An 18584-nucleotide genomic window follows, 5' to 3' on the forward strand; every position below is an offset into this window, starting at 1 on the left:
CTTGTCCCTGCTAAAGAAAAGCATCCCCACAACATGATGCTGCCACCACCATGTTTCATGGTGGGGATGGTGTGTTCAGGGTGATGTGCAGTGTTAGTTTTCCACCAGCATTTTAATTTTGGCCTCATCTGATCAGAGCACCCTTCTTACACATGTTTGCTGTGACCCCCACATGACTTCTTGCAAACTGCAAACAGGACTTCTTATGACTTTCTTTCAACAATGTCTTTCTTCTTGTCACTCTTCCATAAAGGGCAGATTTGTGGAGAGCACAACTAATAGTTGTCCTGTGGACAGATTCTCCCCCCTGAGCTGTGGATCTCTGCAGCTCCTCCAGAGTTACCATGGACCTCTTGGCTGCTTCTCTGATGAATGCTCTCCTTGCCCGGCCTTTCAGTTTAGGAGGACGGCCATGTCTTGGTAGGTTTGCAGTTGTGCCATACTCTTTCCATTTTCGGATGATGGATTGAACAGAGCTCTGTGAGATGTTCAAAGCTTGGGAGATTTTTTTATAACCTAACCCTGCTTTATACTTCTCCACAACTTTATCCCTGACCTGTCTGGTGTGTTCCTTGGCCTTCATGATGCTGTTTGTTCACTAAGGTTCTCTAATAAACCTCAGAGGGCTTCACAGAACAGCTGTGTTTATACTGAGATTATATTACACACAGGTGGACTCTATTTACTAATTAGGCGACTTCTGAAGGTAATTGGTTCCACTAGATTTTAGTTAGGGGTATCAGAGTAAAGGGGGCTGAATACAAATGCCCCCCACACTTTTCACATATTTATTTAGAAAAAAATTGGAAATCCATTTATAGGTTTCCTTCCACTTCACAATTATGTGCCACTTTTGTCGCGTACACACGATCAAACAAGCGGGTGGAAAAGTCCGGCAAACTGAAGTCCGCCAGACAATCCCCCCGTGTGTAGCCTCCGGCATACTTGTTTGACCCGAAAGTACGGCGGACTTAGAAAGTAGTTTTGCACTCCAATCTTCCCGCCGGACTCGCATTTCGGCGGACAATCCGGCCGTGTGTGTGCCAGTCCGCCATATTTTTTAAATGAGCGGACTTTTCCCGCCCGGCGTAATCAACCCATGTGACAGCGCCTAGAGGCGATTCAGTTCGCATTGTGCACTATACAAGTATTTCATTCATTATTTCATTCATCAACCGAAGACCCCGCCCCTTGTCCCTATATAAGTCGCCGCGCGCCCGGTCCCTATCATTGTGAGCGGAGGACTCAGCGAGGCAACATCTGAAGAAGAAGAAAACAGAAGAACAGAAGGCGGCGACAGAAGACCGGGCCACCGCCTGTAAAAGAGCTAGAAGAAGGCGCGGTGGCCCGGCAGAAGAACCGAAGAGGGGGACAAGACCCCCCAAGTTGGAAGAAGAGGGCGGCGGCGAGGAAGAAAGCCGGGCTCCTCCGCTAGTAAAAGAGCTACAAGAATATAGCGGAGGAGTCCGGCGAGAAGACCCCCGAAGACGGAAGACCCCCGGAGCTGTGCAATAAACTATTTTATCTTGTGTGTTGTGTTTTTTTTGTACTTTATTTTACAGGTGATTGGGTAGGGGTACATTGTACCCCATACTCATTCACATAGGGTGGGGGGCCGGTATCTGGGGGCCCCCTTATTAAAGGGGGCTCCCGGATTCCGATAAGCCCCCCGCCCGCAGACCCCGACAACCAATGGCCAGGGTTGTCGGGAAGAGGCCCTTCCCCAAGGCACCCCCCATGTTGAGGGCACGTGGCCTGGTACGGCTCAGGAGGGGGGGGGGGGGGGGGCTCGCTCGTCCCCCCTTTCCTGGCCGGCCGGGTAGCGTGCTCGGACAAGGGTCTGATGTGGACCTGGGGGGACCGCCACGCCGATTTTTTTCGGCGTTGGGGTTCCCCTTTAAGTCAATACAAGGCGGCGGGGCCAGCGACTTATCCTTCGCGGGCCCCGCCTACCTGGAGACGTGCTCGAAATGAGCGGACTTTCCTCCGCGTGTGTGGGCGAGTCCGTTCATTTCAAAATTAGGGCGGATAGTACGGCGGACTTAGTACGCCGTATTAGTCCGCTGAAAAAGTGCCGTGTGGGCAAGTAGTCCGTTCGGAAAGTCCGACGGACAGTCTGGCGGGAAGTCCGCCAGACTAAGTCCGTTGGATAGACGGCTACGTGTGTACGTGGCATTTGCGTTGGTCTATCACATAAAATCCCAATAAAATACATTTATGTTTTTGATTGTAACATGACAAAATGTGGAAAATTTCAAGGGGTGTGAATACTTTTTCACGGCACTATATATGAAATTACAGATCTGATCGAAAGAGAATTTATTTTAATACTAAGAAAAGCTATTTCGAAGTACCAGAGAAAGAAGAGATGATACTGAGGAAGAGATGCAGAATCACCTTCTCGTATTAACATACTATGGCAACAGACCCTCTTGGTGTCTCCTCCAGAATGAAGACTTTGGTGGCTTTGCTTTTCCTGGGGTCGTTGGGTCTGGCTTGGTGCTGCAGCCGTCCACCTGGAGGTAAGAATAATATAAAGGTAAAAAAGTACATAAAAATTACTTTGGTGCACTAGATGAGGAGGAGGGTCTGAATACACTCTTATGGCAGCAGGTAGGTCATCAAAAGAACTCCTTCAGGTATTTTAAAGAGACATGCAATAAAGGTATAAACAACACTCACCGAAAAACTAGACCAATTCCAAAGTTTTTATACAGCCTATTCCTGTCTCTTATTCTTAGTAAAATATAACCATATAAAAATGTAAAAACACCCTATGGAAGTGGTTGACTTTTTAAACATTTGAACAGGCCATCATTGGATCTTGATTGAAAAAGTGTGTGTGGAGATGCAGCGTGGTAAACTCTCAGACTTCAGTGGCAGAAAACAGAATTGTATTGAAATTGAAAGTTCAGCAATACCCAACATGCCCAGCAAGAAGGCAACCCAACTGGGAGCGCTCACAGAATGAAACAGCAAAGAGTAATAGCGGAAGGTCTCCGGTGCACAGACAGCACCTGTTTTGAGGGGCAGAATGTGGCCTTGCTGGTCCATATCCAAGTGGGGAGGATTCCAGGAAGGCTGGCACGTTCCTGCACTTTCCCTACCGATCTGGAACCTCTCCCTGATGCTAATCACTGTCCCTGACAGATGGGTGGCCTGTCCATACTCTAGCCACACACGAAATGCGCACCAAACCCGGGAGCCAGGGTCTTGAATAGACTCCTACCAGCCCAAGATGGCCACCAATGTCACATGGGATGCCAGCATCCAATCATATGCTGCCTCTCTTTGACTAAGGAGACCATAGGGGAACTAGGTTTCTTTTGACTTTCTCCTCCACTTGCATTGCCGCTTCAGATGAGCACCTTCTGCCTACAGAAAAAGGTGATATGCTGGAAAAACCAACACATAAAAATTAATTTCCATGATCCATTTTTTTTTTAAATGTTTAAAATAAGTATACCCCTAAATTTACCACCCATTCAAACCTCTAAAGATAGGATTCTTAACACAGTTTACCTGTAAAAAAATGCATTTTCTTTGAAGTACATCACGGAACACAGAGCCATAGTAATTACTATGTGGGTTATAGGCCACCTTCAGACAAGAAGTCCACTCCTTATATAACCCCTGCCACTACTGGAGTACCTCCGTTTTGTAGAAAAGCAATACACATGCATACCAAAAAGAAGGGAGGGACCTTTGTGTCCCGTGATGTGCTCCAAAGAAAAGGATTTTACAGGTAAGCTGTTTTAACCACTTCCCGACCAGCGCACGACGATGTACCTCGACAGAATGGCACGGGCAGGCATATTGGCGTACAGGTACGTCCAATATTCGATGCCGCCCTGCCATCGGGAGCGCGCCGCCGGCGGCGCGCTCCCGCGCTGGTCGGGACCCCCGTGAGTCCAGTCGCGGGACCCGCGGACTCGATCGCCGCGGGCATCCCCGCGATCGTCTCACGGAGCGGCCGAATGGAGGAAATGCTGTGTAAACAACATTTTTCCATTCTGCCTAGCAACTAGTGACGCTGATCTCTGCTCCATGTGATTGGAGCAGAGATCAGTGTACACTAAATGAAAGCCCAACCCCCCCACAGTTAGTAACACACCCCTAGGAACACTTAACCCCTACACTGCCACCCACTGGTTAACCCTTTCACTGCCAGTGTCATTTACACAGGAATCACTGCATTTATATAGCAGTGATTACTGTATAAATGACAATGGTCCCAAAAATGTGTCAAAAATGTCCGATGTGTCCGCCATAATGTCGCAGTCACAATAAAAATCGCAGATCGCCGCCATTACTAGTAAAAAAAAAATAATAAAAAATTATTAATAAAAATGCTATAAAACTATCCCTATTTTGTAAACGCTATAACTTTTGCGCAAACCAATCAATAATCGCTTAATGCGATTTTTTTTTACCAAAAATATGTAGAAGAATACGTATCGGCCTAAACTGAGGGAAAAAAATGTTTTTTTATATATTTTTGGGGGATATTTATTATAACAAAAAGTAAAAAATAATGTGTTTTTTTCAAAATTGTCGCTCTATTTTTGTTTATAGCGCAAAAAATAAAAACCGCAGAGGTGATCAAATACCACCAAAAGAAAGCTCTATTTGTGGGAAAAAAAGGACGTCAATTTTGTTTGGGAGCCACGTCGCACGACCGCGCAATTGTCAGTTAAAACGACGCAGTGCCGAATCGCAAAAAGGGGTCTGGTCTTTGACCAGCAAATTGGTCCGGTCTGAAAGTGGTTAAAGAATTTCTTATCCTATATCAGGGGACACAGAGCCATAGTAGTTACTATATGAGATGTCCCATAGCAATGCCAATTGAAGGGAGGGAGGCACAAATATAAGTAGGGCACTAAGAGACTAGAAGACTTAAACTGCTGCCTGCAGTACACTGCACTCAAAGGCGATATCCTCATGACCTTTTACATCTACTTGATAGAATTTGGTAAATGTAAGGACTGAAGACCAAGTTGCGGCCTTGCAGATTTGAGCCATGGAGGCTTGGTGATGCACTGCCCAAGAAGTACTAACAGCCCTGGCGGAGTGCGTTTTAATATGAAAAGGTGGAATTTTCCTCTCTAAACCATAAGCTTGAACAATCACTTGACAAACCCATTTAGAAATAGTAGATTTCGATGCTGCCTGTCCTCTCTTACGACCTGGCAACACAAACAAAACATCTGTTTTACGAATCTGAGCAGTCACGCTCAAGTAGACCTTGACTGCTCTCACCGCATCAAGAGAATGTAGTGACCTTTCTTCCGCAGAACGAGGTTCTGGAAAAAATGAAGGCAGAACAATATCCTGGTTTACATGAAAGCCTGACACTACCTTCAGTAGGAAATTAGGATGAGGACATAATACAACCTTATCCTTATGAATAATCAAATATGGCTCTTTACAAGAAAAAGCTGCCAACTCTGAAACTCTTCTTGCAGAAGATAGCAACCAGAAAAACAAATTTCCTTGTCAAAAGGACCAAGGGAATATCTTGTATTGGCTCAAAAGGCTGTTTCTGTAACACCAACAGGACTAAATTCAAGTCCCAAGGGTTCAGGGGCGATCTAACTGGAGGATTAATCTGCGATACCCCCTGAATAAAGTTATGGACCAGAGAGTGTGAAGCAAGTGGTTCTTGAAAAAAATACAGATAAGGCCGACACCTGGCCTTTGATAGTACTCAAGGCCAGCTTCGTTTCTAATCCCATCTGTAGAAATTCAAGGATCCTACCTATGACATATTTCCTAGGGTGACAACCCCTGGATTCACACTAGGAGACATATGCCTTCCAGACTCTATAATATACTGTATTACTCTGGAGACCGGCTTCCTAGCATTAACCAAAGTAGAAACTACTGAACCTAACAGCTCACAGTCTTTCAGAATGTGGGTCTCCATAGTGAAACCGTTAAATTTAGCATTTGTAAGGTAGGATGGAATACCGGACCTTGCAAGAGAAGGTCTGGCCGCAGTTGTAGGGTTCACGGTTCCCCTACCGCCATCTTTACAATCTCTGCATACCAAGATCTCCTGGGCCACAAGAATTACCTCCTTCCCTTCCCGCTTGATCCTACGAAGAAGGCGAGACATTCCCGTGTGGGTTTGATACCGTGAAAAGGTTTGAATAAAACCCTAACCCTTACTCTTCCATGGGGACCACCAATATCACCTTTTGAGACAAGAGATGGTCCAAAGCCGGAAAGAGAGACTTTGTTTTTCTGGTTCTCTGGGAATGTTTGATCTGAGAAAATGAGGAGATGGAAACTCTCGGAACTCTAGTTTGTAACCTAGAGATATTGAGGAAGCCACCCATTTGTCTCGACACTGTTCCTGCCAAACCCTTGAGAACTGCAGAAGTCTTCCCCCCATTTGAGCGAGCGGGATTGCCCCTTCATAAGGTGCACCTTCATAAGGAGGTTTTAGTATTTTGTTTTGTGGGTTTCCTCCCCCAGGGCCTCTTTTGACCCTGGGGTTGATCCTGAGGTTTACCTCTTGAACTTGATGGTGGAGGCCATCGTGACTGCCTGGAGGCTGATGCTCCTTGCACTGGAGGAGAATCTTGTTTAAAAGAAAAACACGTCTTCTTAACTGGTAAAAGGGAACATTTTCCATTAGAAATTCTTTGGATGTATTTATCCAGATCGTCCCTAAACAACCGTTCAACATGAAATGGAAAACTAACCAAGAGCTTTTTAGATGGTGCTTTGGCTGACCAATTTTTCAACACTTCCATAGGCACCCTAATTTTTAATTTTGAGTTATTTCACTTTTGCGCAAAATTCTACATTTATTATTTTTCTTTAGGTGTTATTGTGCACATTATGCAGCACTTTTGAATATACCCACATTGATTTATACACACATATTCCTTCCTATTTACTCACAGTAGCGCAAAGGCCTTCACTACTTCCAGGCCTGGAGAATAGAATCTCTCATAGCGTCTACTGTAAAACATAACGCCTCTGATACCCCGGCCAAATCTTGGGCCTGCTGATCAGGAATAACCTTGAGTACCTGTTTAAACTAATCTTTTAAGGACTGACATACCCCGATCGCTACCAGCACAGCCTGAACCACTGAACCTGCCAGAGAAATATTGTTTTTAAAGCATTTATTGTTTTCAGCATTTGAGTCTACCGGACAAGTCAAGTTTTTATTCACAGAGGATATAGCAGCGTCATTTGCTGTAATCCCCCATTTCTTATTAAACTCTTCCTTTATAGGATAAAGTGTTGAAAACTTTTTTGGAGGAAAAAACTGTTTATCTGAGTGCTCCCACTAAGAATACATAAGCTTTTTTTTTTATTAATGAATGGATAGGAAAAGCATGAATAGCTTGGGGAGGCTTTAACAAACGTAAACAAGAAGTGGGCTCATCGACTGACTTCGCTACTGGCAGCAAAAATGTGGAGCAGACCAATTCAGGGAGAGATTGTACCAACAATCTTTCTTGTGAACCTGATCCTTTCGTATTAGACTCTTCAGAAGAGGAGTCATCAGCCTCTTCCTGGTCCCCTGAGAGAAATTCGTCATCTCTCGCCCCCTGTTCCTCAGTTTGAGGGTCCTGGGTAATGGAAGGGGACCTGTTACGCTTAGTCCCACTCGGGGATGCGATTAACGCATCAATCTTTTGTTCCAAGCCTAAAATGGTTGAGGAAAAAAACTCTTCAGTAATATATACAGGGGGCTGCGGTGTTAAGAGCAGCCTGATGGCTCACTCTGAACAGCCATATCACTGTAAGGGGAGGATGCCATCTTTTTTGACATGGTTCTAGGCTCCCTTATGGCTGTAGAAGTCTTTCTATAGCCCTTTTTTGAGGTGTTTTTACCCCCCCCTTCCGACCATAGCCTGATGCACAAAGCAGAAGTACTACCAGATGGAACGCATCCACTGCTTGAGCAATACTCCAGCCCTGCTGCTGCTATTAATGCTCAGCCTGATGCAATAGTAAATGTGTCAAAAAGGAATGCCTGTGTCACCAAACCTCTTTCATGCCCCTCTTTGATCTTGTGTCCCTCCGTCAGCTTGCGGCAGCAATAAAGCACATTCCTGCACTGGACTTTGGGGGACGTCAACGCCATGCTAAGCATGCCCCCCTCCTTCGCCTTCGGCCCCCTCCTCTTTTTTAAAAAAGAGCGCGGGCCTCTGATCCTACGGGATCATTCTGTGAGGGGAAAAAATGGCAAGGAGAAACCCTGGAAGCTGCTGAGTAGGGCGGCATGCTGATCGTTCTTTTTTTCCTGACGCTGTTACTCGTGAAGAGGGCGGAGTACAGCACAGGTGGGGGGTGTCTGGTGAAGAGGAAACCCCCCGCAGACTTACTGGAGGTCTGCTGCTAGCTGGAGAAAAAAAGAAGCCTGCTGTTCCGGACACAGCGTGATCTCTTTGAGGAAGCATGAGATGGCATGTGCTCCATACAGCCCCCAGCGGTGACATTTAGGCATGACAGCATTTACTAATTAAAGGAGACATTTCATGAGAAAATTCGAAAATTTCTTGGAAAACTCCACTTACCTTTCCCGCCGCAGGGTTTTCTGTGGTAAAAACTAACAGACTCAATATTCACCCTTCACCTTCACGGTGGGTTCCGTTAACAAACCTTCAGGAGCCAGGGACCCCCGGGGGAACCCACAATCCTGGGCCTGTAATAGCATCCCACCAGTAAAACTTTATGGCCTTAATACCAAAAGTACTGGATCCCGGGATCCAGCTCTCTAAAAAGAGCAGCATTTAAAGGCAAAACCTTGTTTCTTCGGACAAGAGGCCCGGGTACCATTCAATTCGGCCTAAAAGACACTTTGAATGGATCCGGCTGCATAACTAGCCCCAGCAAGGTGTCAGAAACCTTGAACCAGACCGAGACAGAAGTACAATTAAATCACACTTGTTTATTAATAAAAAAATAAAAAGGTAAATAGAGTAAGCATAGTCAAAGCATAGCCAGAGTCCAGTAACGGATCGAGTAGTCAGCCAGTCCAAAGTTCAATAACCAGATCAGGTAATCAGCCAGGCCAGAAGTCAGGGATCCAAGTGGAGCAACATCAAGCAGGGTAAGGATCCAGAAGGGATGTCAGCAAGCCCGTCTTTAAACAGAACCGCAGAAGATGGTTTCATGTGATGTGACCAAGGCGAAGGCAGAGATGAAGTGAGCTGGACAGATTTAAATAGTAGGGTCAGACGAGTAGGATCAGGAACAGCTGGGTGACTGTGGAGAGAGATGAGAGCTGGCAATTAGCCAATAGCTGAGCAGCCAGCCCAGAGAAGGAAGGGCTAAGCCAGCCCTGATACAAGGATTGCTCCAGTAGAGCTCAGCACAACACATCTTCACTCATGGCCAACACCTCCAGTAGTGGGAGGGCTTATATAGGGAGTGGACTTCTTGTCTTAGGGTGTGCCAGTGTCCATCACCTGAAGGTGGCCTATAACCCACATAGTAATTACTATGGCTCTGTGTCCCGTGATGTACTTCAACGAAAAAGGATTTTACAGGTAAGCTGTTTTAAAAATCCTATTTTTATAGGTTTAAATTGGTGGTAAATCTAGGGGTATACTTATTTTAAACATTTAAAAAAAATGGATCATGGAAATTATTTTTTATGTGTTGGTTTTTCCAGCATATCCCCTTTTTCTGTAGGCAGGAGGTGCTCATCTAAAGTGGCAATGCAAGTGGTGGAGAAAGTCCAAAGGAAAATAGTTCCCCTATGGTCTCCTTAGTCAAAGAGAGGCAGCATATGATTGGATGATGAAGGTGGCCTATAACCCACATAGTAACTACTATGGCTCTGTGTCCCGTGATGTACGATAAGAAATTAAAATTGGGTTTTCCAGATTGGGTGCCAATGATTAGAATGTTCACTGTAAACATAAAAAAAAAAAAAAATCACAAGATATTATTGCCCTTAGCACCTTATGACACAATTGTATACATGACCAGCAATCAGTTTTAGCTGGTCTCTCCACCCATAGCTGCCAACCAATCCCGGGAAAGAGAGCTGGGAAACTGTCCATTCATGGAGCTTCGCGCTGCCCGTGTATGAAGTAGCAGCACGTTTATGTGCAATTCTAAGTGGGAACACGCTTGTAAGGGTGACTCCAGGGACCTTGCAAGGGAACAGAGCCAACCAAAAAGTGGCAGCAACTGGGAACACTTACAGGATGAAACTACGAGGATTAGTATTGTAAGGTCTCCAGTGTGCTAACAGCACCTGTTTTGAGGAGCGGAATGTGGCCTGGCAGGTCCATATCCAAGTGGGGAGGATTCCAAGAAGGATGGCATGTCCCTGAGCTTCCACCTACTCATCTGGAACCTCTCCCTGATGCTAATTACTGTCCCTGACAGATGGGTGACCTGTCCCTACACTAGTCACACATGAAATGCACACCAAACCCAGGAGCCAGGGTCTTGAATAGACTCTTACTGGCCCAAGATGTCCACCAATGCCATATGGGATGCCAGCATCCAATTAGATGCCACCTCTCTGTGACTAAGGAGACCATAGGGGAACTAGTTTCCTTTCGACTTTCTCCTCCACTTTAATTGCCGCTGCGGATGACAAGTGCCTACAGAAAAAGGTGACATGCTGGAAAAACAGACAACTTAAAAATTAATTTTCACGATCCATATTTTTCATTTGGGTAAAATAAGTATACCCCTAAATTTACCTGGAAGCTGATTTTGCACTCTCCAGCTATAGTAAATCAATCCCACTGTCTCATTCAAATTATTGACAACATTGCAGTTTACAGTTCTTTTTTTGGTGAAGGCCCCTTTAGAACAATGGAAATACTTTGTACACGATGTATAATTACTGAGTGTGTTTTGTTTTTCTTTCTTCAGCCACAAATATCGCCAGAAGCGGGGAAGCCTCGCAGATTTCTGATTATCAGTCGGAGCCTATTGGTTACGCTAAAAAGGCCATTGATGGTGGGACAGATACCAACTGGTATCATGGCTTCTGTACCCACACAAATGCGGACCCATCACCCTGGTGGAAGGTAGACCTGAAACAGAAATTCAAAGTGAATGTCGTTGTAGTCACTGGACGAACAGACGACGCAATGGGACGGATGATGGGCGCTGAGGTCCGAATTGGAAATTCTCCAGACAATAACAACCCGGTGTAAGTACCACGGGGACAGGACACTGTACGGTTACCTGTGTCAATGGGCTTTGGGCTTGTGTCGATGGCATCAGTTTGAGAGGCTTCAGAGATCATTCAGAATTCATTGACAGGTGCATGTGACCTTTTCTGATCTGCAATGACCTACTTCAAGAGAGTTTTGCCTTCTCATAGACTTGTATGATAATACAAAACAAAAAAAATATGATGAAAACAAAAGCCCAATGACAAAGGTCCTAAGCACCACCCTGAACCCAAAATAAGAGACATTACTCCATGACTGGATTTGACCTATGAATATATTTAAAGAGAAAGTAAACACTTTACGAAAAGGGTTGGTCTCACAGGGGTTTCCACCATCATATTAAACACACATGAAATTTATATCAAGCCTTCTGGCTTCTTCTTGCAGAACTACTTCAAGCATAGGTTTTTAGAAGGGCTGCTACCTCATCCCTTTAAACCTGAACACATATTGATTACACAGATTCTGTGGCTGATTAAGGTGGTAATTAAACTCAATTGTTGCCTTATCTGCATTTAATTAGCCTCAGAACCTGTGTAATTCATATGTGTTCAGGTTTAAAGGGATGAGGTGGCAACTCTAGTTTTTAGTCTGGTCCCTCGCATCATCTCTCAGCACCGCTGTGCTTATATGCAGCCCTGCACCTCTCGGCTCCCTGCTTCTCTATCCTAACCCTTGATGCTGGACAGGGACATATTGTCTCCCGGGTGGACCCCTAAATCAATGTCAGGCCCATGATTATGCAGGTTGATCATACCTGCCCACACAGTCTGCTGGCTTTCAGTAATACCTGAACCCAGGGTTAAAGGCTTTTTCCTTTCCTCAGCTCTTTGAAGTCTCTGGACTCCAGAGCTCAATCTAAGCCCTTGTACATTCGGTCAGAGATTCCGACGGAATGTGTCCTATCGGACCGTTTTGTCGGATATTCCGACTGTGTGTGGTGTCCATCGCACTCTTCCATCGGAATATCCGACGGACCAACTTTTCCAACTTGCTGGTAACATTTTCCGACAAAATGCTCCGATCGGACATACTCGGATCATGTGTAGCCTACTCCGACTGACAACGTGCCACGCATGCTCAGATCAAATTCCTAGACCAAAGCTATTGGCTACTAGCCTGAACGTAGTCCCGTCATAACGAAATAACGTCATCACGTTATGTACAATCGGATTTTCCGACAACTCTGTCCGACCGTGTTTATGCAACATCACTTCCGGACCTCTTCCGGAATTAATCCGTCGGAATTACTCCGACAGATTTGGTTGTCGGAATCTCCGACTGTGTGTACAAGGGCTAAGAGTTATAAAACCAGAAGAAGACTGGAAACACTATTTTCTCTGCTCAGAACAGATATTCCGGAGTCTCCACAATTTGCATCAAAGAGAACCCTGTGTGCCATTTACTTCTTCTAACACTGTGGTAGCGTCTACCACTATATATACACTCACCAGCCACTTTATTAGGTACACCATGCTAGTAACGGGTTGGACACCCTTTTGCCTTCAGAACTGCCTTAATTCTTTGTGGCATAGATTCAGCAAGGTGTTGGAAACATTCCTCAGAGATTTTGGTCCATACTGACATGATATCATCACACAGTTGCTGCAGATTTGTCAGCTGCACATCCCTGATGTGAATCTCCACCACATCCCAAGGATGCTCTATTGGATTGAGATCTGGTGACGGTGTAGGCCATTGGAGTACAGTGACCTCATTGTCATGTTCAAGAAACCAGTTTGAGATGATTGGAGCTTTGTGACATGGTGCATTATCCTGCTGGAAGGAGCCATCAGAAGATGGGGACACTGTAGATGCTGACATGGTCAGCAACGATACTCAGGTAGGCCGTGGCATTTAAACAATGCTCAATTGGTACAAAGGGGTCCAAAGTGTGCCAAGCAAATATTCCCCACACCATTACACCACCACCACCAGCCTGAACAGTTGCTACAAGGCAGGAAGGATCAATGCTTTCATGTTTTTTACAGCAAATTCTGACCCTAACATCTGAATTTTGCAGCTGAAATCCAGACTCATCAGACCAGACATTTTCCAATCTTCTACTGTCCAATTTGGTCATCCTGTGCGAATTGTAGCCTCAGTTTCCTGTTCTTAGATGACAGAGGTGGAACCCGGAGTATTAAAAACAAAAGTTATTGGCGCACAAATGAATAAAACCTTTTGTAGAGAACGCTTTGTCCAAATGTTAGGTTAATTGTTGTCTCAAGGAGGACCTGTAAATAGTCTCAATGTGCAGCTGCTAGACCACTTTGGACGTGGTGGAAGAAAGCAGAAATTGAACCATCAGTGGAGTTCATATACAAATGAAAATAAATGATTGGAACTGAGTTCCCAAAGTCACTCACTTTTATGAATGGCTGGACTGTAGGGCTGGGGCGCCGTCATGCTGGGCTGGAGGAGTGGAAGAGAAAGGGTCAATCCTGCTTCCTGTGCTCCGGGACGGGGGTGCAGTAAGCGCTGGAGAATGTTGGTCCAAGTTGAACACAAGGTGGCGTCCACCTTGTGTATCGGAGAGGCTTGGAGCGCAGCGCTCCGCTTCGCTTGCCCGAGCGGTTTGCGGGTCACTATTGGTCACGTGGGAGGCTCCGTAGCGAGGGGGGTTACCATGCCAACCGGCCTGCTAACATGTTTCGTGCGCATGCGCTTTATCAAAGCTGACGGCGCCCCAGCCCTACAGTCCAGCCATTCATAAAAGTGAGTGACTTTGGGAACTCAGTTCCAATCATTTATTTTCATTTGTATATGAACTCCACTGGTTCCCCCTGCCTCTGGAAGTTAATCACCCACAGTCCTTTTTATCTACGTGCACAATAGACTACATTGGTAACACAGCCTTGTAGTCACCAACATCTCAAAGTCACGAATAGAAGATGCCAGGGCTAATTTGTCATCAAGCAACTGTTGTTTTATTGTCGTGATTGACTGATGTAAAGGTTTCAAGATCCCAGGAGGATCAAACGTCCTTTATTGAGTCTTTTATCTTTCTCATTTAATAAATTGTCTTTATGCTTTTTACATCAACCTATGAGTCTCCCTGATGCGCTGTCCTTCTGATGGTTCAATTTGTGGAACCTGGAGTAGTCTTCTGCTTCAAAGTTTGATGTGTTGTGCATTCAGAGATAGTATTCTGCAGACCTTGGTTGTAACAAGTGGTTATTTGAAGTACCGTTGCCTTTCAATCACCTGGAAACAAACAGTCTGCCCATTCTCCTCTGACATCAACAAGGCATTTTCCTCCACACAACTGCCACTCACTGGATATTTTCTCTATTTTGAACCATTCTAGATGCATTGAGTTGCTGCCATGTGATTGGCTGATCAGCAGTTTGTGTTACCAAGAAGTTGAACAGGTGTACCTAATAAAGCGACTGGCGAGTGTATGTCCTAGACACATATAAAAAAATTCCCTCCCAAAATAAATCAAGCCGCAACAATGATGTTGGATGATGACATTCACTGTACACACATTAAATTCTCACATTTTTGAACTTCAATGTCATCCAAATTCTTGCAAACCTATGAAAATGTCACCATCGTGCTAATCCGTACCCTTGTCAACCCAACTTAATCTTATCTTAAAATAGAACTAAAGGCACAACTTATTTTTCATGTTAAGCTTGGGAAAATTACAGGAAAATATATATTTTTTGGTAGCCTTTTTATTTGTTCCCAATAAACATCAAGGTAATAAAAAAAGGTATCCAGATTTGATACAAACTAAAGTCCTTTCTGTCCTGAAAAAAGTTATGTTTAATATATTAGAATAGACCAGTGGTCTCCCAACTGCGGCCCAGGGGCCAGATGTAGCCCACTAACTGATGCCAGTGAAGGGTGTGGTGGAGATTTGGCTATACGCTATACATAATCAATCTAACCTACACTGACATGCACCCTTTCCGTCTAATGGTATAATGCATGTTACTTAAACGATGCCGTCTGCATTTCCCCAGTAAACAGACATGACCATGCTTACGTCCTCATCTCAGCACGACCCCCTGCCGAGCAGTGCACTGGCTATTTTATTCAAAGACAACAAAAGAAATCACAAACAGGAAGTCCTGGCTCCAACAGCCAATCGCTTCCTCCATGGGAAATGACAACACAGGATATGAGTTTATACAACAGCCAATGAATACCGTTCCTGCTGACGGGAGCTTAACTGCAGGTGTATGCCATGGCACCCCCCAGATATGTTGATCAGGCATACAGGGGTGACACGAGCGCACATCTGCTAAACCGATAATGTCTTTGCAGAGTGAACACGTCCCACCAGACGAAGGTCTGTGCATCGCACAGGGGCCCTTTCGCTGGGGGACATATCCTCACTCTGCAAACACCTCTCTCCAACCTCAGGAAGTTTACCACTACCTAACGGATCTCAACTAGCGTCAGTCAGCTCTTTAGAGCGGGTTGAGGGAGAACTAACACTGGGAGACACTATGAATATATACATATTAAATACATCTTCATAAAATTTCCACAACAAGGGACACCTTTCCTCTATAGACACCATCAATGGAGCACTATTCATTTCACTGATATAATTAATGGGGCACTATTCATTTCACTGATATAATTAATGGGGCACTATTCCTCCCAATAAAACCGTTGATGGGATGCTGATGCCAGGGCATTTTCTACTTCCAATGGCCACAGTCAGGCTTCTGAAGAACCCTAAATGACCAACAGGCATGACAATAAAATTAACACTTTGGGTGCCTTTAGTAAACCTCCTCCAAGTAAACAAGTGTAATTTCTGTATCATTCCATTGATCCTTGTTTGTTCTCCACAGGTGCGGTAAGGTCACCCAAGTTGCTGATGCCACAACAATTTTTTGCTGTAATGGAATGGAGGGTCAATACGTCAGTGTGGTGATCCCGGGGCGCAGTGAATTCCTGCACTTGTGCGAGGTGGAGGTCTACGGTGACCCCATAGCGCAGGAGAATCGTGTCTGCTGGTAAACCTCAGAGGACCACGACAGAAGGAATCCTAAAGTTCATCATCAAATTTCATGTCCATCTTGATGATACGTCTGTTCTATCCAGCTAGAGGACATTTTCTGCTCTATACCTTGTAATCCTGTTTTAAGAAACTCTTTACAGACGTCTTTCATGAATTTGATTTTCATTATACATAAAAATAATGTGTATTACACGTAGGGGACAGTTTAGAAATGTTTCCACCAAAGAGTAACCCAACTTTCACCCAGGGTTCACACATTTTTCCAGTTGAATTCAATTATGTGAATCTTTGCGTGGATCTTGTGGGAAAGCATTTATGAATAGACCGCTTAAAAAGTAGCTAAAGACATCTAGTTTTGGATGAAGTGTAGAAGGGTTGGAACCACTGCTGTCTGTGTCCTCATTGGAGAAAATAGCTTTGTATATTTGTCCTGGTGACGATAATCGGAAAGAGATGAGAAACCTCAAATGTCAGATGTTCAAACTTGTTCTGGTGATGATAGTGTTTCCTTACTTAAGTGCTTACTAAAGACAATAAAGTTTCTTTCACACTATCTTATTTTTTTCTGTGTCGTCCATCCTTGTGTTTTTTTTTGTATGTATTTTTTTCTCTTCAGGTCTATTGTAATTGTTCTTGTTAAAAGAAATATTAGATTCAATTATTTTTAAGGGGTCTGTCATTAAAGTGGAAGGAAATCCTAACTTTTTTTAACAAATGTTGCATACCCGCCCCATCCTACCTATCCTACATAACTTGTATAAAAAACAAATTTTCTTTTTACAGGTTAGGCAAGCTAGATAGGAGGAGGGAGGGGGAAAGGGGGGACTTTTCTTCCATTTTAAACACAAATGCGGAAGCACTGATTTGTAAATGGACAGTAATAGCAGTGATCTCTAATAGTCTCATGTAATGGGTCTCTAGTCTATGACTGTCTTCTGAAGCATTTCTCCAGTTTCCAATAACTCCCCAATAACTCCTATTGTATGTTTCAGTCTCTGATTGTCTCAATTTTATTTACTGAATATGGAGTACATGATGTCAGGGGCTCCTTATATCAAGGCAATTAAAGTGACACTAAACTCTGATTTAAAAAAATTATAGCCAAATATGTATTCTTAACTTAAAGTCCCTTCTATTACTCTGTCTCCTCCAAATCTTCAAATTCCTTTTTTTGCTGCTATGGTCCCATTTTCTGTTAAAGGGTGGCTACATTTGTTTTCCATGGAATGTAGCCACCCTGCCTTGGTACCACTGTATGCAGGAATGAAGTCAACCTTTCTTGGTCCCACTGTATGCAAGAAAGTAGCCACCCTGTCTTGGTCCCACTGTATGCAGGAACGTAGCCACCCTTTCTTGGTCCCACTGTATGCAGGAACATAGCCACCCTGCCTTTGTCACACTGTATGCAGGAACGTAACCCCTCTGCCTTGGTCCCACTGTATGCAGAAACATAGCCACCCTGCCTTGGTCGCACTGTATGTAGGAATGTAGCCACCCTGCCTCGGTCGCTGTAAGAACAGGGCTCAGTCCTTCCTTCTCAGATCTGGCCCCTCAGCTGTCGGCTACTTGCCAGCTCCAATCTCTCCACAGGTACTCAGCTGTTGATGACATCCTGCTTGTCACTACTGCCTACTTAAGGTGTTCAGCCCAGTGGATCTCTGCCTTCGTCTTGGTCAACATTAGAGAAACATTCTCTTGTGATCCTGTTGAAGACTTGCTTTGCTGGCATCCCTTCTGGCTCCAGATCCTGCTTGCTGTTCCACTACATTGATCCCTGATTTCTGGCTTGACTGACTATCCGTTCTGGTTACTGAACTTTGGCTATGTTTTGACTATGTTTTTTCTTTTTACTTTTATTATTAAACAAGTGTGATTTAACTGTACTTCCGCCTGATTTTGTGGTTTCTGACAGTAGGCGAAGGCCATGAATTCAGAAGATGCAGTCAATCCACTTGTTGGTAATATTTTCTCACCTCCCATGCCTCCTGGTACCAAGTTGGTTAGTGAAAGTGAACCCATGCACTTGGGTTTCACGCATCTCTCTGTGGATGAGAGAACCCTTAGGAGGAGGGAGAGATTGTGCCTTTATTGTGGGCAGGCAGGTCACTCTTTGAAGTCTTGTCTTACCTGTACAGGGAGCGCCCGAACCTTGAGGACCTGTCATGGACAGACCTTATGTGGCGCCATTTCATCCCCAGTTATCCGGAAGGATAAGCCCCTGGTTTGTTTCGGTCACCCTTTCTTGGGCTGAGTCGTCCATTAAGATACAGGCTCTAATCGACTCTGGGGCTGCAGGCCTGTTCATTGATACTGCCTTTGCATTGAAGCACTAGATTCCGCTGCAGCTACGTGACACTCCACTTGCCATTGAGGCTCTTGACGGGAGACCCATATAGTCTGTCCATGTGACTCATGAGACGGTT

The 18584-nt window shown here is 44.7% G+C and overlaps 1 protein-coding gene across 1 annotated transcript; it reads left to right on the plus strand.

Annotated features, from left to right (window-relative positions):
* Positions 1 to 2318: 2318 nt before the first annotated feature.
* On the plus strand, positions 2319 to 16714 carry LOC143997912 (fucolectin-like). Its single transcript, XM_077493733.1, has 3 exons — positions 2319 to 2522; positions 10867 to 11149; positions 15992 to 16714. The coding sequence occupies exons 1-3, from the start codon at positions 2417 to 2419 to the stop codon at positions 16158 to 16160; spliced, it is 558 nt and encodes a 185-aa protein (XP_077349859.1). The 5' UTR covers positions 2319 to 2416; the 3' UTR covers positions 16161 to 16714.
* The last annotated feature ends 1870 nt before the right edge of the window (positions 16715 to 18584 follow it).

Source organism: Lithobates pipiens, unplaced genomic scaffold (assembly GCF_037356315.1).
Source record: "Lithobates pipiens isolate NorthernLeopardFrog02 unplaced genomic scaffold, aLitPip1_a1.2 Scaffold_19, whole genome shotgun sequence".
Lineage (NCBI taxonomy): Eukaryota > Metazoa > Chordata > Amphibia > Anura > Ranidae > Lithobates > Lithobates pipiens.

Bases quoted from the DNA above. Each gene is read 5' to 3' on its own strand.
- LOC143997912 (XM_077493733.1), top strand. From the start codon at position 2,417: ATGGCAACAGACCCTCTTGGTGTCTCCTCCAGAATGAAGACTTTGGTG. The intron at 2,523-10,866 runs GTAAGAATAATA...TTCTTTCTTCAG, and splicing joins CTGCAGCCGTCCACCTGGAG to CCACAAATATCGCCAGAAGC. The intron at 11,150-15,991 runs GTAAGTACCACG...TGTTCTCCACAG, and splicing joins CCAGACAATAACAACCCGGT to GTGCGGTAAGGTCACCCAAG.